The sequence below is a fragment of the Micropterus salmoides genome, unplaced genomic scaffold (assembly GCF_014851395.1).
Source record: "Micropterus salmoides isolate LMB-PRFRI ecotype aquatic unplaced genomic scaffold, ASM1485139v1 Ms_hic_scaffold_4, whole genome shotgun sequence".
In the NCBI taxonomy this organism is placed as follows: Eukaryota; Metazoa; Chordata; class Actinopteri; order Centrarchiformes; family Centrarchidae; genus Micropterus; species Micropterus salmoides.
In genome coordinates, this window is record NW_024043372.1 from 29,274,770 (window position 1) to 29,294,378 (window position 19,609).

The 19,609-nt window shown below is 39.9% G+C and overlaps 2 protein-coding genes across 4 annotated transcripts in view; one reads left to right on the forward strand and one right to left on the reverse strand.

Annotated features, from left to right (window-relative positions):
- LOC119885546 (cytosolic 10-formyltetrahydrofolate dehydrogenase-like) overlaps nucleotides 1–18,461 on the reverse strand; it is a 31,128-nt gene extending 12,667 nt beyond the window's left edge. Inside the window, exons 1-7 of the mRNA XM_038695622.1 lie at nucleotides 18,343–18,461; nucleotides 17,136–17,281; nucleotides 15,147–15,381; nucleotides 14,901–15,066; nucleotides 13,752–13,853; nucleotides 13,450–13,539; nucleotides 12,574–12,711 (exon numbers count right to left, since the gene is read on the reverse strand). Of these exons, the coding sequence (XP_038551550.1) occupies nucleotides 12,574–12,711; nucleotides 13,450–13,539; nucleotides 13,752–13,853; nucleotides 14,901–15,066; nucleotides 15,147–15,381; nucleotides 17,136–17,268 (864 nt within the window). The 5' untranslated portion in view covers nucleotides 17,269–17,281; nucleotides 18,343–18,461. The remainder of the gene's footprint in view (nucleotides 1–12,573; nucleotides 12,712–13,449; nucleotides 13,540–13,751; nucleotides 13,854–14,900; nucleotides 15,067–15,146; nucleotides 15,382–17,135; nucleotides 17,282–18,342) is intronic.
- On the forward strand, nucleotides 9–11,288 carry LOC119885547 (zinc finger protein 181-like). 3 transcript variants are annotated; one of them, XM_038695624.1, is made up of 2 exons: nucleotides 9–767; nucleotides 9,930–11,288. In XM_038695624.1, exons 1-2 carry the CDS (start codon nucleotides 569–571, stop codon nucleotides 10,712–10,714), a joined length of 984 nt encoding a protein of 327 aa, XP_038551552.1. In that variant the 5' UTR covers nucleotides 9–568; the 3' UTR covers nucleotides 10,715–11,288. The 3 variants fall into 3 exon arrangements, 2 of the variants coding, with proteins under 2 accessions (XP_038551552.1, XP_038551551.1); XM_038695623.1 differs by lacking the exon at nucleotides 9,930–11,288 and adding an exon at nucleotides 7,869–9,659 and having other exon boundaries at nucleotides 361–767; XR_005441365.1 differs by lacking the exons at nucleotides 9–767; nucleotides 9,930–11,288 and adding exons at nucleotides 781–3,756; nucleotides 7,869–9,659.
- Nucleotides 18,462–19,609: the final 1,148 nt, after the last annotated feature.

Sequence of the window (19,609 nt, forward strand, 5' to 3'; positions counted from 1 at the left end):
ATAGAAAGAGAGCATGAAATGATCATAAAGACTGAATAATCTTACATAAGCTAACATTCGGTAGTGGTATAGTCTCTGGCTGTGTATAAAGCATGTCTACAGCAGGAGAGATGTATCAAATGGAGTCTACATAAGGAAACATCTGTCACAACTCTAACTGTAATCTTTCATTGTGCTGACATTTATTTAGGGTAATTTTTAATACATTTTAAGGACCTGCAGGAATTGCATACAGACTCTTCTGTCCTGAACTGATATGATAAAATCATTTACTCAAAATGTAGGTAGTAAGTTATGAATGTCTGTGCAGTCTTACAAGTTTAAAATTAAGTATACAGAAAGGCTGTCTTGCAACAAAAAGTGATGATAGGTGAAATTCAATGTGATGATTGGTCATAAAATGTTTGTGACGTGACAATGGAAACTTCTGTCCAGGCTTCTGTAACAGACAAATTGCACAGTCCAGTACAGTAGGTGGCAGTATGACATATTGTACCCTTGGCAAAGGCTGGTGCTCTACACAGTGTTGCACACAGCTTGCAAACAGAGCCAAAACTCGTGTTGCACGATGGCTAACGCTACGCTTCAGTCATTCAACGTGTTTCTGACGGAAAGATTAACCGCAGCTGCGGTAGACATCTATGGATTCGTTGAGAAGACAATAATAGACTACCAGGAGGAGGTGTACCGAACACAACTGGAGAACCAGAGGTTGCAGCGGCTGCTGGATTTGGTCTACAAACCAGAGATAAGACTGCACAGGACAGGTAACGTTTTGTTTGTCAGTGTACACAGCACCTCGCCGTCGGTCAGTTAGCAAACATTATAATTAGACATTAAATAACTAGCATCACATAATCCCGTATGAAGCTAGTTATGGGCTTTGTATTTGCTACATTCAGCTACGTATGCAATCCATCATAGCTAGCTACTGTTTCAAAGCTAATGACAGGAGAATTCCACTCCCTCTCAATTTTCAAAATAAAAATGTATTTATACCTTAAACGTTTTATATAGTACAATGCCACGTGTTATAAGGGATATTGTTATTGTGGTCATAGTAAGACACTGCAGCAACATAACACAAATGACTTTTTTTGTTATTTTCAAAACGTTTGAACACTTATTGTTTAAAGGACACATTTTAAGCTTGTAAATTGAAGGTAACATCAGCTAACTTCCGGTACGTTATTTTTTTTGTGTGTGAGGGAAAACGCCAAACCTCTTCACAAAAATACGGTAACGTTAATTAAAAGTCACTCTTAGGATGTATGTACTAATTTTACAACATGTACGTAATTTATAATATATATTTGTAGGATACACTGGTTAATTCGGCACTTCTCTCCCCCCACTACAGTTTGGTGGAAGAGGGAACATGTATTAGGGTGGATGTTCTCACTACTGAAACACGACCACTAAGTTACCTTTTGTACATAAAAAAATCTTAATTTTAGCTATACTCAATTGTATGCAATGTCAGCTATTGATTATGTACATTTTCAAATGGTAAACATGAAAAACACTTCCACTAACATGGTCATCTTAAACCTGAATAACATTGAGTCGCAACACAAATCTTGCACCCGCCACAAACTGCAGCGCAAGTGTCACTTTAAGTGTCACTTCCAACTGACGCAGTTGTCATTTTCATTCCCAGCACCCACTTTGTTTAAATATGCACTTGCGACCATCTGTGCGCCCAGGGGAGTGTTGGGCTTACAATGAGGTGTGGTCAGACAAATTGTTGGCGCATTGCTCTCTTGAGGCAGCAGAAAGTGATTGTGCCTTTGACCAAAAACCAAAACGGTGTAAGGGGCGTATTACTCTGATAGTTGGATGATCTTAAGAGAGACTCTTTGCGCATATCTGCACGAGGAACAGCAGCATAACTTCATTCATATTATATAATTAGGCCTATAAATCCCCCACACGCTAATGTTAATTCATGTTCTGTGTTCTTCTACACATCCACAAGGTCTGACACATGGTCCAGGCTCATTCAGTGGAACTGTTTGGGTAAAGCACCCGTCCTCCTGATCAATCCTGAGGTCAAAATTATTTCAGAAGCTAAAAGTTGAATTGTGTTTTCTGTGCCCTGGCATTTCAAGTTTATAACAACAGTTTATAGTTTAAAATGACTGACAGCACTCTCTCTAATCATGAAAGTAAATCATTAAAGAAAACAGTCATACATCAATAAAACACACAATAAAGAACCCACTGGAAGAGAAAGGTGTGACTCATGACCGGTTCATAGTTTCTAATAATTCAGCGCAGTGAGGCTCCAGGCGTTTCATAGAGGAGATGGTGTCTGTCAGTCTGTTCAGACTCCAGTCTGAAGTGGAGCTGAGACACGTCACTGATAAACCACAGAGCTGCAGAGTAACATCAGGCTTCATGATCAGAGAGGATTTTTATCACGTCCACACTTCTGATCCTCTCTCTGCTGTGAGTTTGCAATTCAATCAATCAATTGAAGTTTTTCATAATGCGCCATTTATTCACCATTATAATGGCAATGCACCAAGGTAAACTAGCAAAATAGGAGTTGGACACACTGGGCCCTAAAACTCTGATCTTGTAAGCAAGGTGAAAAAACTACTTTAAAAGGGAGATGATGGTCCAGTGTTTTAAACAACCAACTGTAACAATAAGATAAATGTTCCTGCGGAGACAACTGGTTTGTCTGTTATCAAATTCATTGTTAGTCACATTCCTGAGTGAATAAAACACTGCCTCATACACCATTAATGTTAACATAAAGTCCCAGGTCGCTTGCATGTGGAGGAGCTGCTTAAATACACTGAACCAAACGCAACACTTTTTTGTTTTGGCCAGTTGTTGGCATGTTTTGAGGGAGCGTACAATTGGCATGCTCACTGCAGAAATGTCCACCAGAGCTGTTGTGCGAGCTGTTGTATGTTCATTTCTCCACCATAGCATCTTGATATGCCACACCTGTGACGTGGATGGATTATCTCGGCAAAGGACAAGTTGTAAAATAGTGTGAGCATTTTGTTAATGATAAGCAAACACTATGATGTGATGTCACATACTGTAACTGCATATTGGATTTCTTTTGCAATTTCCTGTCTGTAATTTTAACCTGTGACCTTGTGTCTTTCTGGTGTCATTGATGGATTGGTTGAACTTTTGTTTAATGATTGTTAATATCTCTTGCCAGATACACCCCAAATACAAAACACATCAAAAGGTTAAAAACACAATAAAGCCCAACGGCTTATTTCCATTGTGGTCCTTTTTGGGGAGGAAAGGGGTAGGAGCCTCTTAAAAAGGCAGCAAGTATGTAGCTAGCAGCTTCTAAGTATGCATACTTTCATTTAATAATAAATAAAGTTCAATGACAGTACAATATACAATGATATTAATCCATACACATTATAGTACAGCTAGACTGTATGGGGAGTTTGGCCTATTAACTCCCATCGTTTTCTATGAGGAGTGGCTTGGGAGAAGCACGTTGGAATTGTGGGAGAAAGTAAACTCAGTCAACTTGATGGGGTGAAACAAAGCTGTACAGTATATAATCAAACAATAAAGCTTAAATTAGCCGAGCTACAGGTGTGCCAAATGACATGAATAGGCAAAATGAAGTGTTGGAGTGTATGGAGTCAGGCCACCACAAGCCTCCAGAATAGCTTCAATGCTCCAGATTTCAAGTCTGTGAATCAATACTGGAGGGGTGAACATCATTCTTCCACAAGATATTCCTTCATTTATTTAATTAATCAGGTAATCTCATTGTTTAAAATCTGTTTTGCAAGAGAGAGTACAGCAGATAGAAAAACAAACAAAAGTATCAGAGACATTCACAGATGTCACTAAATCGATTTACAAATGAAAGTTTATCTTATATCTATATATTTGGTGTCATGCTATCATTATTTTTTCTTACTGACAATATGCCAGTATTCAGTGTTTCCTCTATATGCATTCAGCAGCGGGACCGCCACTGCTAAAATTTCCCACGATCATTAAACTATGCGCTACAAATGTTTTCACTCGCACATTGTGTGAGCACGGCAGCCCTCAATGCTCTGCTCGCTTCCTCTCCTCGTCTATGCAGAACATGCGTGACAGACGGTGTTACGAGAGCAGCGTAACTCTGAATCAGGAGGTGCGTAGCGAGTGTTTGATTGTTCGAGCGGCAGAAAGCGACGGTGAACGCGAGCAGAGGACAATATTCTGGCAGTAAATGTGCTGTGTCTGTTACAGTGTGTCAGCTTCTCAAGACCAAGAAAAGTCTGTTGTTTCCCACCTGCTGGAAAAGTGAAGCCGGTTAGCGCTAAGTTAGCTAACATCTCCCCTCCCCTTCAGACTGCGCAGCTGAGCAGCTTCTACAGCGGCTACATAGCTGCTATGTAACTTAACATTAGTTCAATTTATAGAAAGTAACTGGAAGCTGTATTTTATTACTGCCTACTTGTCCAATGTTGAGATCATCAGGTACAAACTGGACTAAACTGACAGAGCCTGCAGCTCTGTCCTGTACAGACTGATTCAATTATTTTTCAGTTTTCAGTCTGAAAAAGTGGTTTTGGAAAAGAAAGGACAGAGGTGAGTGGAGGAGCTGAGGTTAGTAAAGCTAATTAGTTATGCAAACTAGTCCTTTTAAGCTAATGAGGAGACGTTTCTTTTTGGAGGTTTCTCATGTTGCCTATTTTTTATATTAATGTCAGAAGCTGTAAAATGAAGACACAAAAGGCAAACATGAATAGTCGTATCTATAATGATTCTGAGGTCATATTAACAGGGTTTTCCTGCCGTTAAGGCTTAGAGGTGATGCCCAAAACATGCTGTGCCATCACTGTAAAATTACTGTGGAGCAACAGAACCAACCAAATTACTTTTTCCAGATCTAAAGGTTGTAGTTCCTCCAGTAGACTGATCTTTGGGTGTTGTTTATTTATTATCTGCTCTAGCTTTTTCAACTATTTGTTCAGAGATATGGTGAAAATAATGGCCCAATATGATGTGAAATTACATATTTTTCTTTGGAAAACACACAATTTTCGCTGTTTGTCCTGCCCCCGCTGCTGAAAAAATTCCTAGAGGAAACACTGAGTATTACAGTAAGAATTATGCCCAATTTGCCACCGTGGAAGGTTTACATTTTTCAAATAAAATTAAAAACAATGATAAACGTTGTCTGCATTTACACCCTAATGCAAGTTGTCTAACTAAAATATAATAGAAGTAAATTCATCTGTTTATTTTAATTATGGATAGTTACAAATGCGCTATGTTTTTAAAAGTAGGAAGCAATCACACAGGGAGAAAAAATTTAAATCATGTATCAAAGTTTTTGATTTCTCAACATTCAGATGTAATTTAAATTGTTTTCATTGCAACGTAGCCCTCGGAATCCAATTGTGATTCCCACACAATCCGTGTATGGTTCGTTCTTTCATTATTTCGTTTCACCAAATCGGAAAAAAACCCCAAAGAACCAGGTCGGTTTTGTTTTAAAACCAAAATGGAAAAATGATTTTGATATTTAATGAGTCCGATTTGTGTAGATTTAATGTAATTAAGATGAGCTTGATCATCAACATAAGTGGGTTTTTACTTTGAACAGGACAATATTATGAAGCTGCAGTACCGGAGGCTGCAGCTATTTAATATTGGCTCAACGTTCACTTTGTAACTCACTAGCAACTAGAACAGGAACGCTTTCCAGAGAATCGTCTGGTTTTTAAGATTTCTCAAATTAATTCACTGATAGTTGTCAGTAGGTTATATATCCAATGGTAGGCCTACAAAGCAACCATGAACTGGTATTAGTTAATTCGGTGAGCTGTATATTAACAAATCATAAACGGATTAAAAGGTTCCATAGGCTAATTTTCATCCAGCCTCTCTTTGCTACACTGTTTCGATCCAACCTTTATTTTCTTTGTGAGATGGAAGAATTTAGTAAATTGGGTGGCGCTGCAAGCGTAAATCAGGAGCTCAGACTTCATCCTGCCAGAGGGAATGACCACTGACCGTCCAGGGCGGCGGTTCCACTGGCAACACAACCCATAGTAGGATGAACGGAGGGGGAGCAGGTGCTGCAGCATACAGGGTGAGGGAGAGGAGGTCGCACCTTAGCCGTGGCCTCGAGGAAAAAAACCTTGATAAACATATTTGGTTATTTTCTTAGATCGCTCCGGTAACCAGCTGCTTCAGATCCACCCAAAACAAAATGCTTGCTTGATGCTGACGTAGAATTTGTTGAGTGTTTGAGGCTCTGTAATATAGTGCTCACTTCTACAGTCATATTCGCCACAGTTGATATGAGATGCGATGCGACCTGAAAAGAAATAGCCTTATATAAAATTAAATATAAAAATATTTAACCTAATGTTGACTTTTTGTTTCACAGGATACACGAACACAAGTCTCCTGATTCAAAGGTCCTGGCCCTCCTTTCACCCCAACCATGTTCTAACTCAGTCTTTTCTGGTAAATATCATATACCTACCTTTACCGTCACAAATTGAGTGACAGGGCTTCCCCCACTGCGTTGACCTATGACTATATAGAGATCCCCAGTGCGTTACGCTAATAGGCCTTGACCATGTCATATTTGACGAGTCGGGGGAAGAGAACAGGTTGTAGGCATACAACACCGGTCAAAGGTAGAACAAAACGCAGCTCCTTTGTTTTCAGTTATGGGTTTAAAACAGAAAAACAAAACAGATGTCTTTTTTTTCTCCGCTTTTCCATTTTGGTTTTTAAAACAAAAACCAAAAGAGCGACTTGTTTTTTTCGATTTGGTTTTGAAACGAAATAATGAAAGAATGAACCATACACGGATTCCACACCTAAAGGTAATGGATGTGGTGTTTGTTGTTGGTCCACAGTATTTTAACCCTCATACAACCAACACTGTCTTTCAAATCGTTAACATCATCTATCCCATCCATCCCATTTGACATGAACGCTGGGTTGTACATTTTTCCACACTGTAATCGTGCCACACCTTGAAGGCACCATAAAGCCTTAAAACCAATAGAGAGCCAATAATGTGACAACAGTCTTGAATACAGAGTTTCAATACCTTCTGAGTGTGGATGTTCAGTGTTGGTATTGCGTTTAGAATTACTTCACCCAATCGTAATTAGGAGCCATTTGCTGAGGTACCTTGCTATGTGATTACTCCAGTGTAGAAATGGATATAGAAAGTTTCCACCAGCTCGCACAACCTACAGCCTCCCTATATTATTCTGCACATATTTCTGTTCCATTCATCAGTTTGTAGGCTAGGTTTGTCATAATGTATATGTGCAGTAATCGTGTGAGCATTTCATAGAAATCTGTTGTATCTAGGGCTGTCCCCAAATAAGGATTTACATAGTCGAATCAGAATCGTCAAGTCCTGCCTATAGTTGACTCAGTCGAATCATGTGAGTTTTTGTGCACGGTGATTGTGGCCTTTTTCTTTCTTTCTACATGTTTATTTACAGCATTAAATGTTGAAATGTGTATTGTAATAGTGTGTATATTAACTTATTGGGAGACGTTGAGCACCCCCATATCGCATAAATGGCATGATCCTTGTTTCACTGCAAAGCTCGACTGTGAGATTGACAGTCGAATCAGGCTCCGCCCATCGAAGCATCGAATCTTCGACCATTTGGGGTCAGCCCTAGTTGTATCTATTGTTTTTTATGTTTGGTGTGCTGCATTTGTATTAAAGTCTGTTGTCATACCATAATTTGCATTTGATTTCTCTGCTGCTGGTAGGACGAGCGTCACCGCTTGGGATCATTCAAGTTTCCCAACATCTAGTTCATGTGTGATCAGAGAAGTGATTTTTCTAGCTGCTACAAAAAACATTTTCCTATCCACTGTTACAGATTCAAGGCAGATCGATTTGCCCACACCGACACAGGAGGTTTGTGCTCAGGAGCAGCAGATACAGAAGGAATGTATTCCCAGTGAGGCCAACGAGGAACCAGTCATCCCGCCCTTTAAAGAGGAACCGACCGAACCCTGGACCAGCTCTGTGGAGACACCTGTATGTCCAGCATACAGCAGCATTACTGACACACTAACTCAGATTGTCACAGTTGGAGAACACGAAGAAAATGAGATGCCAGACAACCTGACACAAGTTGTGACAGTTGGAGAGCACTGCAAATACGAAGCGCCAGAGAGCCTAACTCAAGTCATAACAGTCGGAGAGGACATCGAATACAAGATACCGTCACAAGATGACCAACCACAACCATCCTTTGGAGTATCGCCACTATATACAAAGAAGAAAAACATGTTTTTTTGTAATTTCTGCTATCGGCCTTTTCTGAAAAAAGTCGAGTTAAAGTTGCACCTTGCAACTCATGCATCTAAAAGTGTGCCAAAGGCCACCAACGTAGCGTTCACCTGCTTTGTCTGTGGTAGAATAACAGACACCAGGAGTCAAATGATCAGCCACATGAGAGCGCACACCGGCGAGAAACCATTTGCCTGTCCCATTTGTGGCAACAGATACAAACTGAAAGGTCATATTAAAGAACATATGAGGACTCACACTGGGGAAAGGCCGTACACCTGCTACATCTGTGGGAAAAGCTTCAACAGATCTTCCACCATGAGTAAACACGCCAGGATCAAGCACAGGGAGAACATGCCGTTCAAGTGCATGCAGTGCGGCCAGCGCTTTCCCCTGCTCGTTGTGTTCAAACAGCACATGAAGATGGTCCACGATGTCACCTTCTCCGTATGAGATACCGCTACTGTGGAAATGTTGATGCTGACTACTGGTTAAAGCTCAGAAGTTACTGAGTCTGGTTTCTGATGTTGATGGCTTGTTTGTAGGTTTCTATTTTATAATTGTATGTTTATTCAATTTGCTGCTGACATGCTTCCCCAAATAAGCACTTATGATCTACTGCACTAATCAACTCACCCTAACCCATGCTGTCATTACAATCGGTATTAAATCTAACCTGCTTAGTAGAAATATACACAAACAGTCAACGTACCAAGCAAATACCTAACCAACAAAAAAGCGATACACGCATATAATCATTAAGGGCACTTTAATTACTACAAAAGTACAGCTTTGTTATTGATAGTTTTACTTCCTTACTTTAATTCATATGTCACTTATGCAATATGTTGCCTTTAATGTCCTGTTTTTGAAAAGTGCAATGCCAATAAAGTTACAATTCAAGATTAACAAACCCAAATCCCAAACCCAACTGTTGAGTGGTAGTGTCGCATTGTGGGAAATGTAGGCACTGGGTTTTGACAAGTAAGAGGAATGTGTGGAGGAAAATGAGGAAAAAGTTCTGCTGCATTAATTTTTAGCCCTTTTCTGTAATGTCAATCATGACTCTGATAATGTTGTAGGAGTCAAATGCTGAATTGGTGCAGTACTGTGACCATGACATTTTACAGCTAGAAATTCTGAAAAAAGTCTGATGGACAATGCTATGGCATAACATCTTTCTGTACTGCAATTCTTGTTACTTACCAACCAATTTGTCAATACCAATATGTGTGATAAGCTAAATTTTGCTAATAATAATATGCTAATGTATCATCGTGCTCGAATTGGGATTGTATTGGGATTTTATAGTTTGAATTGCACTAACCTGAGTTGAAAGATACTATACAAATAAAGTTTGACTGATTGAACATGCTTTGATTTAAAATACTTTGACTAGCATATGCTAACTTATTCTTACACAAGAAAATGGTTCCTAGTTTGAGGCTCTTCTGAATTGCATAGACCAATTTTCCACTCTTGACTGATTTGTCCCTTCATGAAGCTGATGTGGCTCTGAGGCGGCTGTTCAAAACTTTCTCAAAAAAGGTAAAATTCCTGACTGGTATGGATTGAGCACTATTTTTGCGCCGACGACTTTGATGTGTACTACAGTTGTAATGTATTTCCATTTCCATCCTTGCAGATGCCAAACAGCCAACTGCACCTACATCCGCAGAGGAGACTCCCCCTAAACAGCAGGAGTGGAGCCCGAGTGTGTGCCAGGACGAGCCAGGACCCTCGGAGGTTAAAGCGGAGCAGGAGGAGCAGAAGGAGGAACTGTGGATTAACGGGAATGAAGAGCTGCCTTCAGCAGAGGACAGCGATGATGGGGACGCCTTGACAAAAGAACTCATCAAAACTGTGCAGCAGTTAGAGGACTGTAGAGCAGCAGAGGAGAGCAGAGAGAAAATGCAAACCCCTGCAGAGAATCCAAAGCACTCTGAAGAGAAGACAGGTACCACCTTATACCGCTGCCACATATGCAACTACATATTCACCAAAAAAACTGTACTTACATGGCACCTGAAGACGCACGAAAGCAGGTCGCATGACGGCAAGGGAAACTTTGACTGTCACATATGTGGCAAACACATACCCTGTCAGAGCAATCTGCAGAACCACATGAGAGTGCACACAGGAGAGAGACCCTACAGCTGCCATTTCTGTGGCAAATGTTTTAAACTGAAAGGACACATGACAGAACATATAAGAACTCACACAGGAGAGAAACCTTTCAGCTGTCACATCTGTGACAAATCTTTCAACAGAGGATCAACTCTGAGGAAACACGTTTTAGCCAAACATAAAGAGGAGAGACCGTACAAATGTGGGGATTGTGAGGAGTTATTCACCGAAAGGCTGCTGATGAAGAGGCACATGCGAAAAGTTCACGGCGTCAAACTGTCCACGAGTCAAAGCCCTGCCTAGAACCTTAGAACAAGCATCTCTGATAATGCACGTTGCATAAAATCTGAGAATAGGGCAAGGTATCTTTTGAAATTGTTCGATACTAGCTCCATTGAGTTTTGGTACCAACACCAGAACAATACTTCATAATCTTTTTTTTTTGTTGTATGTTTGAGATGAAGCCAAACTTCTCAAATGTTAAATGCTGTCATACATAAATAGCTTTAAGAACATTGCTTAAATAAAATGCAATCTAGAATTGGGACAATTATTATTTTGAAAGGGAATAGTTTGACATTGCTGTCCTGCCGAGAGTTAGATGAGGAGATTGATCTCACTCTCATAAGGAGCTGGAGCCAGGAAGTGATTAGTTTAGCTCAGGATAAAGACTGAGAGTAGCTGGAAACAGCTAGCCTTGTTTTGTTAAAAAAATACACCTATAGTTTTAAATATCTCTAAAGCTCACTAATTTTACCTTGTTTGTTAAATTCATTCACAAAAAAATTTAAAACTATTTCTTGTACTAACAACAGTGTCATAGCACAGTCACATCCTGGGGGCTTGTTGCGGTGTACACATATTATATATATATATATATATATATATATATATATATATATAATATATATATATATATATATATATATATATATATATATATATATATATATATATATATATATATATATATATATATATATATATATATATATATATATATATATATATATATATATATATATAAAATGTAATCACATATTATACATTAAACACAGAACCAGGCTAGCTGTTTACCCCCTATTACCAGTCTTTGTGCTAAGCCAACTGTTTCCCGGCTCTAGCTCCACACTCGACGCACAGAAATGAGTGATATTGATCTTCTCTCTGCTTTCTTACCCAAAGTAATCCTATAAATCAAAAAGTATCTAATTGAAGAATATGTAAACAGGATTATGAATATTACTGATTCCAACTTTCGGTACTTAACACCTTGTAGAGACTCGAGCACAGATCAGACAACTCAGCACATGCGACTACAGAATACTGTACGAGCAGCGGCACACTGGAGGATTTTTACTATTGCCTCTCTGAAATTGTGGACCGCTTACTAAACTCCCGATGTGCTGCACATTTAGGTTCTCTGTGTTTATAACATCTGGTGAATATTAATATGAACGACCAGAATTTTACTGCAGCATAAAAACCCCAAATTAAAACAGATAAAACAAATGTTTTATGTTCATTCAGTTTCTATCAATCCTGTCAATTCAATCTGTGCTAAATCTGTGCACCATAATAACGTACGCAACTGTGGTACATCCTCTGTCAACTAGTAATATCTATGTTGTCCCGTAAAGTTGTTTTATATATTTATATATATTGTACATACAGTTTTATTGTATTTCTTTTCCCAATGTTCCATCATATTATGAAGATGTTGTGAACTGGCTATGTGAGTATGAAGACATAAAGCTAAAAAAAACAAGCACATTCAGGTGTGAAAATGTATGGCAAACATGCATAACTGTCCTTTGTTTTGTTTATATCACATATTTTTATAGTGTAGCAGTACAGCAGTAACCACAGTTTTTTAGTAAGGATTACATTTAGACTCCAATACAAAACTGGTTAGGTTGAAGAGTCTCCTCAGCTGCAACATCTGTAGAGGTTTTTTCTAAGCAACAAGAGGTACAAAAGATGGAGAAAGTTCTTGGGTCTGGTGGAGTTGAGTGTGTTAAAGAGGTTCATTACCAAGTCCAGGTTTCTCTGAGGTCAAGTTTTAATTTGTCGCTTTCTCCCTGTCACACAAGACCTTAAAAATCTGGTGGAATATGGTGAAGAAATACTTAAGTGTGTCCCAGTTTAATAAGTTGACTTACCGCCTTGGCGTCGCTGCCAAACAGCACCAGGCCCGCCTTGGTGACGATGCCGGGTCGGCTGGCCCCAGGGATCTCCAGGGGCTGACCGTTAGGTGGGGTGCTGTTATCCACCAGAGTGGAGCCGTAGAAAGTCACTTTCTACAGGAAGAGAGACACAAAATAGCACAACGCTGAGGAAGACAACATTTAGTAACTTTGCAACACAACAGTTGTCACTGTAAAGATGGGTGTGTGTTTGTAGCCAGCAGCCACACTTTACTCTTTTTGCTCTGTCTATGTCTTCAAAAGTTAAGGATTTCTCATTTAGTAGTCAAATTAGCAACAACCTTTTTGAGTTTAACACTGAAGCTAATCTGCTTCCCCAGGACTGTGTGTTTTAATCAAATCTGATTGGCAGTGACCAATCAATTCACCAACTGTCATCACATTCTAAATCCTGATTGGTGCACATAGTTGCGTGGCATCACTTTTCCCCAACAGATTCCTGTCCAATTTAAACCAGGGAGAAGAAAATAAATGAAATTCAGACATATCACTGCACTGCTACGCGAACTAACTCATTGCTGTAGTTCACAAAGATTGCCATCACTTACACTAACTAAGTTTTCAGGGACTTTATGTTCTTCTATGAATCAGTCATAACTGTTTGTTCATAAAGGATATTAAGCTTTTGTCACACTTCCGGTGTCCACAGTCAGTGTTTAATATCAGAGCAGCTATAAAAGTGTGTTACTTGATGACATCACTAGATAATACTCTCATTTCTTAAATGCAAGTGTCAGAATTATTCAAAAATACAGTCCAGTGGCGGGACAGTGAACAAAGAATCTAGATCTATGATTGGCTGTTCTCAGCAGGGACAGGGGGTCCAGTTACCTGTCCATCAACCTCTGCCCAGGCACCAGGCACTTTGTCGTTTCCTCTGATCCAGTTGTGGAGAGCCTCCGCAGACTGGTTCCAGTCAATCTGCCGAGAGACAGAGACATATGTTGCCATTATGTCTTCAGGTGTAATATACAAAAGAAATATATAATTTTATAAATAAAAAATCTACATTTTACTTTTAAAACCATAAATCTGAATTACTCAATTACAAATTAGAGATGACTTACTTTTTTCTAAAGCACTGGATTGTCAAGTAGAGAGAAGGGAGGTGTCTGGATGTCCTTGCAAGTTACCTTAGAATTGTCTTTCTTCTGAATGCACTCATATGTGGCTCCCTCCTGTGGCTGGGTGATCCTCGGGGCCCTCCCTTCTGCAATCAGCCTTACAGCTTCAACCTGGAACCAGTACAATGCAGTTTAAATAACTGAAGCAAAACATGTGTGGTACCGTTGTGGACTTTGCCCTCACAATGTGTGTTATGTTTGGAAACTGGGGAGGAGGGCTGTCTGCAGGCAACTTAAAGCAGATACGCAGGAGGATGTTTTAGATTTGTGGATGATGTTTCCTACTGTTCCAGGCAGCTGCTGATTTACATTGATCTGGTTATTACATGGTTATTTGTATGGTTTAAATAAGCTACCAGCAATAGCTTATTTAAACCATATATTTACATTTATAGGCTATTGTGTAGGGTCTCTAGTTGGTAAATGTATGTGTTGTAATCAAGGGGTTACGAGCTATTCTCTCTATTTAGAAACAAGTCTTTAACACACACAAATACACTGAAAGCCCTGATGTCCCAGTTTTCCACCAGCATTTAAACGCAGCATGCATTTTTGTATCTGTGTGGAGCTGCACGCAAATGTAACCTGATCCATGCGTATAAGGCGATCCGTGTACACACATTTAACAATCTATAAATAAATACACAAGTGTCACAAATATTTTTAGACGTGTATACAGAGGGAGCTCTTCAAAAGCGGAAATGATTAGATCTGTAAAACCGCTTTCCATGTGTTCAAATTGCTTGCTATTTGTGTGTGGAGTGGAACATTCATTTGTGAGTGTCCAAAACTATACACAAATCTACATTTATAAATCTTATTTTTCCATTTTGTGTTTAATTTCACTCCATACATGTATGCTGGATGGTGTACAACAAACAAAACAAAATCACGTTAAAAGTTTAAGAACGGAAGCAAGATGGTTTGTTAGATAACGATGCACTCCTGTCTTTACCGTGAGAATGAATGTTGTGATTAGCCCACATTTGCACTCCTGTATTGGAAGTGCAAATGTGGATGGAATGTCTTTATAATGTACATGTCTTCTCTGCATCCCATTCCTTTTCCACTTTATTCTAGCAACTAGCTCAGCCTCCACCAGCTCAACACAGCCTGCGTTTTTTCCACCCACAATGCCTTGCCCAGCACTCCACTTACTGTGCCTTTGACCCCCTCTGGGAAGAGAAATCTCTTGTATATTGTGTTGACGGTGTCATTGGGTTCAACGTCACACTCCCTCTGCAGCAGGATTGGTCCGGTGTCCAGTCCGTCATCAGCCCAGAACACTGTGAACCCGCCCTTTTTGTCACCATGGATTAGAGTCCTGTGTGTCACAGACAGCAGGTAAAAGACTGGAAAAGACACCATGTTAACCCAGACCTACTGAACATGCGCATCACTCACCAGTTGATAGCAGAAGCTCCCCTGTGGCGAGGCAGCAGGGAGGGGTGGTAGATGATGGAGCCGTGTTTGGGGTGGTCGATGACCTCCATGGGGATGAACTGTGAGCAGAAGGGCAGGACGTTGAGCTCGGCACCACAGGCCTTGTACTGAGCCACCACCTCCGGGATGGCCTGGCCCTTCACACGCCAGCGCGGGAACTTGAAGACGGCAACACCATCCTTCTCCGCCTCAGATGCTGCGGGGAAAAAATTGATGATTAAACTCTTAAATCGTGTCATAGAAAATTGGTTTTAGTCACAACAAGGACTAGAAACCAACAGTCCAAAATAGCAAAAGGTTTAACAATAAACAGAGAAAATCTGCAAATCCTGCAGTAAACAGTCTAAATTATTAGGAGAACAGATATGACTAGGCAATGCAAGTTTGTACAAGTGATGAAACCTACATCTGCAGCTGTTTTAAAGCTTCAAAATAAACATATTCACAAGGGAAAGGGAAAATACCTTAGAAATAATATCAGAGATTGGCAGTCTCTTATTGCTGCTGTTCGGCTGGTTGTCTTTTACTATTATTATTATTTTTATTGTTTGTTTGTTTGTTTGTTTGTTTGTTGTTTTTCTCCTCCCCAAGCCCCCCTCTCTGTTCTATTGCAGGTTTCGTTGCTTTCTGCAATTGGTGTTTCCCTCTGCTATTCCCTGTTGTCCCCACCTTCCATCCCCCTTCTCTTACAGGTGTTGTCCTTTCTCTGTGCTGTCTGTTTGTGCCCCCCCATCCCCACATCTGCCCCCCTGTCCGGCCCGGTGACAAATCAATACATAATTAAATAAATAATAAAACAGACAAAGGAGTATTTTAATAATAATTCTCTTGTTAAAGTAAAATCTGTCTGGCACAATATCGTATCCAGCTCATCATACTCTATACAAGGCTGCTGGGCAGGACAGGTTTAAAAAAAAAAAAAAAAAGATTGGCGTCTTTGCCGTTGAAATTAACTTAATTACTTTGATGTTGGAAAGTTGAGCTTTGTGCATGAGCTATGGTATTGGGGATACAAGGATAAGAGGATATGGTAGTGATGATAGAGGACATACAGAGAGCCAAGAACCAAGATATTATATTATTATATTGCGTTTCAACTTCTGACCACAACCACCCACAATGTCGTGTTACTAACTTGTGTAATGCTATGTCACTTGTGGTGGAGTGTAAAATTTCAAAAGCTGGATTTTCAGTTTCAGATCCACAGAGTATCACCCTCTGCATCTTCAGAGCCTGGAAGTCAGATTTAAAAGTATTTTCATCATGACAGAGAAAGTCTGGATACCACTGACCAAACGCCAGGTGAAAGCTCCTTAAGATGAGTGACGGTGTTACTGTAGGATTTTGAAAAATGAGGGGAAGACAGTGAGCCTTTTACCAACTTACCTCATGTTGTCTTCACTCTCAACAATTTCTACCTCCATAAGAAAAGTCAAGCAGCTCATGCTGACCAATCATAGCTCAGCATTTATAATTTTAAGCACACCATTTAAATCATGGAGAATGTTTAGTTCTAACTCAGACAATCTAAACTACATTGATTTAAATCCCTTCCTTATTCTTCTATAGTGCTGTAAATCGAATTATAGCCATTGTACTGCTGGTTATTGCCCTGATATTGTCAAATATAAAGATAGCGTGCAGGTGATGACACAATGCCCTTATACCAATACTAATGACTTTGCAACTTTGAAAGGAAAGCTACATTGATTTTTTTAGAGGAACAAAGTGATAAAATCAGTGGTGTGAAAAGTCCAAATTTCACTTGGCACCATCCTGAGTCATGGCAGGCGTGCCCATGATGTATTTTGCTTGGAGACTCACATTCAAAAAGGCTTTAGTGAAAGTGGAAATACCGCATTTGCATTAATATTTCACTCTAAGTGGTCCTGCAGCCATGTACGTATTGCAAAGCTAAAGTCTGGGGGTCCCAGTCAGTAAAGTTCTCACCCAATGGGTCAGCCTTGCCATCCTTGTCAGGGATGGTGAAGACTCCTACGATAATGTGGCCGTCCTTCCTCAGCTCCTTGTAAACCTCCTGGCCGAACAGACTCTGACCGATCACTGCAATCTTCATCTTCATACCTCACTTTGTTCTGGAGAGGTGGCAACATGGACCAGGACAACCAGAAAATATGTTCGGAATCAGTGCAAGCAATCAAAGGATGTGGATTATGTTCCATTAAAAAATAAATTTTATATAGCAAGTAAGGGTTTCTTGGACTAAAAGGATTTCATCTTGCATGGGATATTTCAAACTTGCAAGTACTTTGCATCTATGACGCAACTGAACTGGCACTTAATGCTCCATTCAACTGACCGACTGACCTCAAAATATGCTCAAGACGACACACCTGCACTTGGTCAGAAGAGACATTCACTGTGACTACATTAAAGAGCACTGTGAGCGGCTCTGTGGTAGTATGACTTTTTGAGCAATTGTTTGAAGAGTAAGACAGAGGCAGAAGATATGTGCACATGTCGAGATGATTTATCAAGCTTGTACAGTAGTATTTGGAATAGATCTTAACATTTTTGGAATGTACTGTATCCCTATAACTAAATATTACATGCAGAGTGACGTTTTGCTTCTGTTGTAATGTTTGTCATTCTTCTGTTTGTCTAATGTTTGTAACTTCATCTAGATATACTCTAATATGATCCCTACCATGCAAGCAGTATACAGCATATTCTAAATGAATGAAAAAGTGCTCAGAAATTATGACTGTGCGTCTGTCTGTTCGACAGTTTGCTGACCCTGAACAGGCAGGGGCGGGGCCTGCTGTCCTGCCAGCCAATCAAATCCCGGAGCACGAAGGTGGCTGAAGGGATTTGACAGCCCACTGAAGGGACGCTCACAGACAGACACTTAAAGACGGGAAGTTTTACCACAAACTAACAATGTTAGTGCTCACACCTTATCCCCACCGCACGTTATGAAGTCGTGAGCAACCATAATCTTGAAGTTTAATGCCAAAAGCCTCAACACTTGCTGCGGGAACACAAGCAGTCTCTTATTGCAAATACAAACAATGTGTGTGTGTGTGTGTGTGTGTGGGAGACCAATCAACAGTCAGCACTCTCAGTTATTGTAAGCGTTATGCATCATGCAAAAAACTATGAAACAGCAGGGAAGAACTAAAGTATGTGCCCTTACCCCCGCCTGATCACCCGCTGCTCCTCTGCTTGCCTGGAAAGAGAGGTCGGGCAGAGACCGTTGGTTTTAATCCCCCCCACAGCAACACATGCAGGCCACCCAATTGCATAACATGCAAAAAAAGCAGTGATTGGATGAGACGGGCCATGAGCTGCAAGGGCCGGCCTATCACCTGCTGATGTCTTTGGGTGAACCCAATCACAGGAAAGTGAGAAGAGACAACTATGATAAAGCAGTTGCAACATTACAATATGCCTCCTTTTTCCTGCAATATGCTGACTTTTTTAGTGATTATAAAGTTTCCCCACAGGGCATAATGTGCCTGTCAAGTTCCACTTAAATGATTTGGTTTAAAGTTCCCAAAAGTCAGCAATTACCTTTTATGCGCAAAGAACATGGCGAGATTTTGAATATTATGGAGTTTTCCTCTACTCCTACTGTACAACCAACTGCAGTGACAGCATATAATGTAGCCTACCATACAGCCAGATGGAAGATTTATGTAAAAGTGAAAAAGAAATGCAATACATGAAACACAACATTTTGTAGGTCTATATAATATTATTTGGTAGTTATTATATGGAAAATGGAGACAAAGTTCTGTGACTGTTACATTAGTAAGTTTAGCTGTGTTCAGTTTAAAAGCAGTTGTTGGTTTCCAGATGAATTTCCTTAAAGACCCGCTACATTTAAAGCAAGACTATGTAACTTTTAAAGTACAAAATAGTACATTCTTCCTTTTACACATTAAAAGTTGAATCACAATAAAACACACCCTTGTTCAAATACACCCAGGAGATTTGCTGCTACAGCTCTTGCTCTGGTGTGACCAGTAGGGTGGCTAATGTTAGCAAAGTTTAGATAGATGCTTTCCGAGCTGACTTTACCTCTTACTTTACCACTCTTTTATACCTGTGTCATTGTCAATTTGACACTGTCTCTATTTTGTCTATAGTGTCCTAGTGTCCAATTAGACTGTAATAAGGAACTGTAAAACAATGTTTTACCAGATTAAACAAAGTTCACTCAAGTCATATTGATAAGCAGGATAAAAGTAGGTCTTTTTAGGTCATCTCTTGAAACTTATTTACAATAGAGTACCAGTTGAGAGTTACATTAAGTATACAAAAAAAGTATGTTTTACAATGAAGCCGAGAGGCATTAGGAAACAGTCACAGTGGGTCAATCAGCGGCCATAAACTCTTAACAGGTTCAGTGTTACTGAAGGATCCAACCGTGTTAAAATATTGACAATCATTCATTACCT